The following is an 8524-nucleotide window of genomic DNA, read 5'->3' on the forward strand; positions in this document are numbered from 1 at the left end:
GCGCCCCAGCCGCTGCTTTGGGTGCAGTTTCTGAGCACCTAGAGCAGGCTGCCACCAGTTGGGGTTTGAATGTCTCCAAGGCTGGAGACTCCCCCAGCCTCTTGTTCTGGTCTTTGACGACCTTTATGGGAAAAAAAGCTTTTACTTTTGTTTAAATGAAATTTCTTGTATCTCAGTTTGCACCCACATGCATAAAGATTTACGTAGCCTCAGTGGCAGCCTGCAGCAAGCACTTCCACTCCGGACCAGATCTTTATTAGCAGGGATAATCTGCCAGGAAGCCTGGTAATTACTCAGCCTGGAGCTGCCTGGCACTGGACTCGCCTCACCCTGCTGCCGGGGAGCAGACAGGGTAGAGGGGCAAAGCCAGGGCTGACATCTCCGTGCCCCAGCTCCCTCCTCCCAGACAGTGCCAGGAAGCCCCGCAGGTCTCACGCTGACACCGGAACAGTGGTGGCACATCCCCATGCCTCACCAGTAACCCCGTCTCTTGGCCAGGCGGGTGCCAGGTGCCGGGGGAGCCAGCCGCGTGTCCAGGGCTGTCCTGGGACACCGTGCCTATCTTCACCGAGCAAGTGCTGTTTCTTGGAGGCTCATGTCTGGCTGGTGGTAGCAGATGGCAATTCTGCTGGTAATACTTCGAAAGCATCTACTCGGGCAGGGAGAGGCTCACAAATTCATTATCCTGGGCAAACCAGACAGAGATTTAAGCTGCAAAGAAGATAAGAAGATTGTTTTACCAATCCCATCTTTGCTGTCTTCCTGGTGGCCTGTGCATTTCCCCGGAGAGGGATCTCACATGAAAGAAGGAGGCTGCTTTTCTGGGCGTTCAGGGTATGATCCCCACGTGCCCGTCTGCAGCCCAGCAGGCAGGGAATGCAAAACCTTGCTCTGGCTCGGTAGTTGCAGTCAGGATATGCTCAAACAGCAAGGTTAGAGCCCGCAGGCTGGGCTCATCTCACACTCAGTGGTACCACCATGGTCTGCAGCTGAAAGACCCTACATCCCTACAGCCGACAACCCTTGCAAGAGCAGAACAACCCCCCAGACACCCTCTCTCTGGGCAGAAGAGATCGAATTAATGCAAGGGGCTGCTTTGTGTTGCATGGCGGGAACTGCAGGTTGCCGCAAGGCTTTGCACCCCCACTGCACCTTCTGGATCCCACCCTGAAGGACCGACCATCCCCACGGAGAAAGGAAGTCCAGGGCCTTGCCCACGCTTTTGGAAGAGGTCAGCGTAGGAGTGCAGATCTCCAGGACTAGCTGCTGCCTCTGCTCCATGCCAGCAGACCCATTCTAGTGCACTCAAGTGTTAGAAACTGGCGCTGAATGAGGTCTTCCCTCTAATGACAGCGTTTGAGGTCAAAACTGGTGTGTGCCGATCATGCTGCTCGCTAGCCCCGTCTCAGAGCAATCCCCGTCTCAGAGCAATCCAGCATCTCTGCAAGCCTCCATACACACGTCTTGGTCTGGAGGAGCAATATGGGAGCTCCCCCTGCTGCCTTGTCCGCCCTGCACATGGGGTGCGCTGGCTGCAGCCCCCTCCCCAGCGCCCGGGCTTGCTCCGGCCTCCCTCTGCCACAGGCTGGAAACACCAGGCTGGGATTGCTAAAAGCAATCTCAAGGGGTGGCTCTGCAAACAGCAGCTCCCTAAAAAAAAAGGAGCTGACTAGGAGAGTGCTTCATAGCATTTCACAGAAGCGGATATGGTGTCCCAAGTTGTAGGACTGGTGATTCTTTTCTTCCTGTTAGGTGATTAAGTAGAGGTGATTAAACTATAATTAAGCAACACAGGATGTGATTGATTGCCCTGCAGGAGTCATCGCCTCCCTTAAAACCCAGGTTCATTCACCGCAGGAGGCTGACATGTGCTTCGTTTCACCTCTCCGTCCCTCGGACCATAGGGATGCTCACAGGGGAGGTGCTCCTCAGCCCAGGGTGGTCATTTGAGCACTGCTGTGGCTATGGAGCGGTGGGTACACAGGCGCTGGGATTCACCAACTGCAGTGCTGAGGACACAACTGTGCTTTCAGAAATGTTAATCGCTGCTTATTGCAGTCTTTTCCATCACACTGCAGCTGCAGATGCTGATGCGAAGCGCATCTTTACTGTCACATCCTGAATAGCTGTGGTCTCTAGAGCTGCATAGCTTTGTTCAGTCCTAGTGAAGAACTTTACACAGTTTAAAGCTCTTCCAGGAAAAAAAAAAAAAATCTGCCATGGGCACGTTTCTCTAAAGCATAAAATCTCTCTTCCTGAGCTGCTCTGCCGATCTCCCGTACGCCACCAGGTCCGTCTGTCTGTTCTGCTGAAGAAATCCTGCTGACACCGGGTGCAGACCTGCACTGTCTCCTTCTGCGGGGATGCAGCGTGAGGGAGCACCTTGCAGTTGCTGTGAGGGACCAGCCAACCTTGAAGTACACCCTTGCGGCATCGGAGCCTGAACCCCGTCCTCCCCGCTGTGTTTCAGGGAAGGTCAGCAGAGCCCGCAGGCACCAGCCAAACCACATGCTTGGTTGTACTCCACTGCTGGGATGCTGAAACACATTCCCCTGGGGGAACCATCTGTGGGTGCAAGAAGACGTGCTCTAGCATGCAGCCTGGGCAGCCCCAGGCAGAGCTTGGCATGCTGTAGGGAGCCCTGCCACGAGGCGTGCAGGATTTATCTCCTCTCACTGGCACATCTCTCCCTCTGAGCTCATGCCCAGACTCCCGCTGCAGCCGGTGGAGAAAATGAGGCAATTCTCAGCTGATGGGCAGATGAGCATCTCAAACAGATCATTAGTCAGAGCTGAAGCTGGGGGAGGTGGTGCGTTCGTTCCTCTTGGAAATACCAAAATACCAGGCTCGCTTCTCACCCGGGGCGGTTGAGTGCAGCTGCCCCAGAGCCAACCCCACAGCCCGGCTCCACGCCGAGGATGAATAGGGAAGCCCCACGGAGGCTGCAGCAGCAGCTGTGTATCTATGGAGGTAGGCATTTGCTTTGCATGGAGTTCATAAGCTGTCATTTGGAAGCTGTCTTAACTAAAGAAAGAGCAAGGAACTGCCCTACTGCTTTGAATAATTACATGGGTTAATAATTTTGAGCTAAACAAGGCTCGTTGTTCACCAGGTTTTCAAAGATCTGGAATTCGGTGTATGAGTCTTGGCTAGTTCTGCCTTTTTCTCTTCCCTTGAGTCTTGTCTCCCTTCACGTTGCCCTGACCCTGTCCCTGTGCCCACGCAGCACCGAAGCCCGTTTGCTCCCTGTCTCGCAAAAACCCGCAGTTCCGAGCAACGCTGCTCTCCTTGTCCCACTGCAGGTGGTGCGAGACCAGATTTCTCACTGCACGGTCAAGCTGCGCCAGACCACGGGCCTGATGGAGTACTGCCTGGAGGTCATCAAGGAGAACGACCCCAGCGGCTTCCTGCAGGTTGGTGTGGAGGTGCTCACGTCTGGGCTACGAGGGGAGCGGGAAAGGCATTGCACAGAGGGGGGCTCTGGGGTAATGCAGCAGAGTTGGGGGAGTTACACCAAGGATGATGTCCTCAGCTTTTCCAGCCATAAAATCAAGGGCCAACCTCTCATCGCCTCCAAGTCACAGCAGGACAGAAGCAGAACCAGGCCAGGGACATTTCTTACTCTGACCGGAGGAATAGAGGGTTGCAGCAGACGGTGGTGTATCTCTGGAGCAGTGATCATAACGTGCTGTCCCGTGGTTCTCCAGCAAGAGGTGGACGTACAGCACTTGAGAACTGCATCCCACCGTTCATTCCTGGGCTGGTCCCTTTGGTACTATACCCTGCCTTTAAAATAGTCCCCAAAGCTCCTGGGGTCCCTCTGCCAATCTCAGCCTGCAGCAAAGGGTGATGCTAGAAACCACGTGTGATGTCCCAGCCTTTGACAGTCGGGGACAGAAGTGGCAGCCTGGGAGGCGCAGGGAAGGGACAAGGCACAGCACGCAGCCCAGGTGACCCACGGTAGCTGAGGCTGCTCCTTGCCACCAGATCTCCGACGCTCTCATCAGGAGAGTGCACTTAACCGAGGACCAGTGGGGAAAGGGGACGCTCACACCCCGGATGACCACAGACTTCGACCTGAACCTTGACAACGCCCCTCTGCTGCAGTCCATCCACCAGCTCGACTTCGTGCAGATGAAAGGTAAGAATATTTCCAGTGCCTTTCAAAAGCCTGTCTCTGATCATGCTGAGTGCTTTCATGCGACTCATCACAGGGAAGGGGCAGCAGAGGACAGTTTCTCATCTTCTCCCAGCGAGACTGAGCACCCCAGACCCAGAGTTAAGCCCGTTCCTGTGTAGTTTGCACCCCTGGGCCAGCCACCTGCCTCCCTGTCTCTGATCCCTGGGCAGCTGTGTGCCAGATCAAGGTGCCGGGACCTTGGTTTCGCCTGGCAGTGCTTTAGAAAGTGCTCTGCAGTGCCAGGAGAGCCAGGTTGGTCCCTGCTCGGCTGGTGGAGGTTGGGACCAGGGTCTTGGGAGCAGCACAAGGCACTTCCCAAACCTCTGCTCACACACGCTCGCTTTCGCAGTGCTGAACAGCATCTGGCACGGGCCAGCTAGCGAGCTGCCTGCTGTGGGCAGCCACCTTGTCCCTCCAAACACAAAGGCACAAAGAGCCACGCCACTTAGCTCGGGGTCTTTCCTCCCTCCCTTCTCCTCCCTGTTGTTTTAGACCTTCATTTCAATTTTAATTTCCTCCTCATTCTCCGTTCCCTCTGTGCTCACTCTCCCGTACCACAGAGAGCCACTGCATTTGCATCACTTTGCAGGAAGCAGAGAGCCGCTGCAACCTGTGAGCAATTTGCAACTTGGCAAGCCCTGGGAAGCTGACAGAAGATGCAAACGGGCTGTGACGCGGGGGACTCGGGAGGACATTGAACGTAGGCCTGTGCCTTCGGCTGGTGCAAATGAGCTGCCTGGGGGAAAGGCCACCAGCTGCAGGTCTGGCGTGGCTCTTCATTGCCGTCACGGCTGGATTTCCTGACTCGGGAGCCATTTGCACACACTGGCAGTTCTCAGTGGTCGGACACAGGAAGGCTGTTGACCACGCGCTTCCTCTGTAACGATAACGAGTGTCTTCAGATAATGGCCCTGCTGGTATTTGCTGCAGTGAGAGTGGTGCGTTGGGCAAGGCTGCTGGGAGCGCTTGTCGTTGCTCATCGTTAGCCAGGCCGTTAATTTGAAGTGTCAGTAACATTTTTTGATAGTGAGGGGAGCCAAACCCAGCGAGGGCTGGACTACTGTTTCGCTTAGCGTGTTCCTGCCCTCCCTTCTTTCAATTTAGCCCGGAGGGTTATTTTTAATTAATAAGAGCAAATCTGCTGCTAGTTCAGCTGCCTGCCCTCCTCTGTGGAGGCAGGGCAGAGCTGACAGAGGCTGTCCTCTCGTCTCACCCTCACAGTGGAAATAAGTTGATGTTTTATAGGCTTTGCAGAAGGTTGGGTTTGGATCCCAAACATGTGTCGCAGCACCGGGGGAGGCAGGGCAACACCAGAGGTCTCGATAAAGAGCAGAGGTAAGCAATAGGTACATCCATTGCCAGCGCGTGCTGGGCACGAGCAGCGTCCCTTCTGCTGTATTAGCTGTAACACGAGGTCTTTCTCCACTCGATTTCTCCAGGCCCTCAGCCTGGTGGTTTCTGTTGAGGATCTGACCCAGGAGGTGGAGGAGTCGCAGAGGGACGTAGTGAATAGTGAACCTTTGCCAGCGAGTCCATCTTTTCTCTCCCAGGCATCCGTGGCTCCTCCACATCTTGTCTGGATTCTCCATGTCTTTTTTTCGCTGGCTCTTGTCAGACTCTGGGCGGTGAGGATGAGGATGGAGGACGAGCAGCTTTGTTGAGAGGAGATTTGGGAGGGCTCTCCCTGGCCAGGGGATGGGACGTGTCAGTGGACATCCTCTTTCCCTGTTGTGCTGTCACCCCTCCGTGCTTTGCAGAGCAGAAGCAGGCTGCATTATACACCTGGAGATGCCCAAATACAGCAGCTGGAGCAGAAAAAGCCCTGACAGTCCTTTCTGTCCCCTGTGTAGCTGATGGGAGGCTGTAGGGTGCACAGCCTCCCAGCTTCGGTTCCAGCGGCGAGCAGAGGATGAGGACAGGGACTGTCTGGTGCCTGTTTGGAGACCTCTCTGAAATGTGCTTGTGCCTCTTGTGCCTCCCCGGGAGGTGTTCGGCAGCAAGAGCTGTTTGCTGGCTGAGCTGGCAGAGGGGGCAGCCCTGTGGGCCCCACGGGAACCCCTGGCGTGGGTGCCCTGCTTGGGACAGCGTGAAAGGACCCTGAGCCTTTTTTGGCAGGTCAAGGGCTATCATTCCCTAGCACTAAAACAGCATTGTTGAGAGACACTCGTCTTGTCACCAAGTCTCACGGTTCGTGCAGTCGCCTCCCCTTTCAGGACAGACTCTACCATGGCAAAAAGATCAGGCGCTCCCTATTCTGCAGGGCCCGAGGTTTGTCTCTGCTGCTCCGGCATCTCTTGTTTTGTTGCAGTGAATTTGTGTGGTGGAAAAGCGGAGCAGCGCTTGCCGCTGGGTTGTGGATTAGGCCAGGCCCACGGCTGCAGCCAGCTCTGCAGAGCGTGTCTGGGAGGGTGTCCCAGGTTTGGGACCGGCTGCTGTGAGGAGTCCAGGCAGTTCTATACCAGGTATATTGTTGTGCTGCCGTATTTCACCGAAATTCATTAGAAAGCAGGAAGAAAGCAGAGAAGCTCTGGGGAAATCTCAGCATCACCGGGCTGTGGGGTGGAGGAATTCGGTGGAGCTTGTTTGGAGAACGGTCCTTTCTGCTTCCTCCCCACCTCACACCCGTGAGATCGCAGTTACCTCCCTTGTGCCGTGCTGGCTTCCAAGGCAATAAATGCATCCTCCATGCTCCAGCTGAAACGTGCATGCCGCGGCTATCCCCGGCTCCTCCTCTGTGGTGCTAGCAGCCAGGGTTACACTAATTTGCGTTTAGTTTCCTCCCCAGTGCCGGCCCCTCCGATCCTGCAGCTAGAGGAGTGTTGCACTCACAACAACAGTGCCACCTTGTCCTGGAAGCAGCCCCCCTTGTCAACGGTGCAGGTGGAAGGCTACATCCTGGAGCTCGATGACGGCAACGGCGGCCAATTCAGGGTAGGTGCTCGGAGCACGAAGCCAGTCCCAGCAGCAAGGTGTTGCTCCTGGTTCCAGTATTGCCCTGCCATGAGAGTTGCAGGCTGGCCAGGGAAGTGGTTGAGTCCCCATCCCTGGAGGGATTTAAAAGACGAGTAGATGAGGCACTTAGGGACATGGTTTAGTGGGCATGGTGGTGTTGGGTCGACGGTTGGACTTGATGATCTTAGAGGTCTTTTCCAACCTCAATGATTCTATGATTCTATGAGTTTCCCAGACTTTTTGGAAGTCCCCTCCTTCCCTGGAAACATGAGACTCGCTGCTGGGGTGCCCAGGGAAGCCAACGGTGCAGACAAGCTGCGGGCTCTTTTGGGGTGCAAAGTTATTTGGGGGGGTGGAAATACCTTTCCGGTGACCAATATGACTTGCAAACGCAAAGAACGCATTTGAAGCTCTGTCTTTTTAGGTTGCTAAATATTTCATGCAAGGTATGCTAATTGCCATGAAAGGCTCATGGTTTGCCAGCTCCCAGCAAGCAGAGGTGTTTAAGGCCTGAGGCCTTTTAAATTGCTGTAATTACACAATTAAAATATGATTTTTCTCTGATCCAAAATGCTGATAATTATCCTGGCATGTTCACATCCACCGAGAGCAGGCGCAGGGACCAGCCCATCGCGTTTTCTGAATTCATCCACAAGAAACTCAGGCAGGCAGGAGCCAGAGCAGAGTCGAGGCAGAAGAGGGGTGATGTGGGTGGGATCTGGAGAGAGAAGGGAGCAGGAGGCTGGGTGTGGGGGGACCAAGGCTCAGCACAGCCACTCCAGGAAGGTGAGGACAATTCCCCAGCACGCCAGTCTTCTCTCCTGCCACCAGCAGTGGGAGGGAGCTTGGATGTGCGTGGTGTTCCTGCCGCTGGGGTTATAGAGGGCTGCTCCAGCCGATGGGGGACAGCTGGTGCCACGAAGGGGAACGTCGTGGGCTTCTCAAATCACTGAGTCATTGGCCTGCCTGAAAGCAGCGATTTGACCAACCGTGTCAGGCAGCGATTTGCCCAGTGAGCTGGGAGTGCCGACTGTCGTACAGGTGACAGTCCCTGCCGAGAGCAGGGCAGTGTGTAGCCCAGCCTGTTAGCTACCTCCCACACAAACAGGCAGGAGAGATTGGGACGGTGTGCTGAGGCAAGAGGACTCTGCCTTTGGGCATCAAGCCACAAAGGGACTCCTTGCAGTGAGCCTGGGGTGGTGAAGTGGGAGCTGTGCTCTCTCATGGGGTGCCGGCTGCAGGGGAGCTCTGTGGGTGCTGGAGCCCAGGCAGATCAGGGCCACCTTAGCGTCCCATCACTGATCTCACTCGGTTCATTAGAATCATAGAAATCATTGAGGTTGGAAAAGACCTCTAAGATCATCGAGTCCAACCGTCGACCCAACACCACCA

The 8524-nt window shown here is 55.3% G+C and overlaps 1 protein-coding gene across 1 annotated transcript in view; it reads left to right on the forward strand.

Annotated features, from left to right (window-relative positions):
• Positions 1 to 8524, forward strand: part of TRIM9 (tripartite motif containing 9) — a gene marked incomplete at its 5' end in the record, with an annotated part of 68892 nt that overhangs the window by 48234 nt on the left and 12134 nt on the right. Inside the window, 3 exons of the mRNA XM_019474781.1 lie at positions 3303 to 3413; positions 3988 to 4141; positions 6954 to 7111. Of these exons, the coding sequence (XP_019330326.1) occupies positions 3303 to 3413; positions 3988 to 4141; positions 6954 to 7111 (423 nt within the window). The remainder of the gene's footprint in view (positions 1 to 3302; positions 3414 to 3987; positions 4142 to 6953; positions 7112 to 8524) is intronic.

Source organism: Aptenodytes forsteri, unplaced genomic scaffold, assembly GCF_000699145.1.
Source record: "Aptenodytes forsteri isolate BGI_AS27 unplaced genomic scaffold, ASM69914v1 Scaffold76, whole genome shotgun sequence".
In the NCBI taxonomy this organism is placed as follows: domain Eukaryota; kingdom Metazoa; phylum Chordata; class Aves; order Sphenisciformes; family Spheniscidae; genus Aptenodytes; species Aptenodytes forsteri.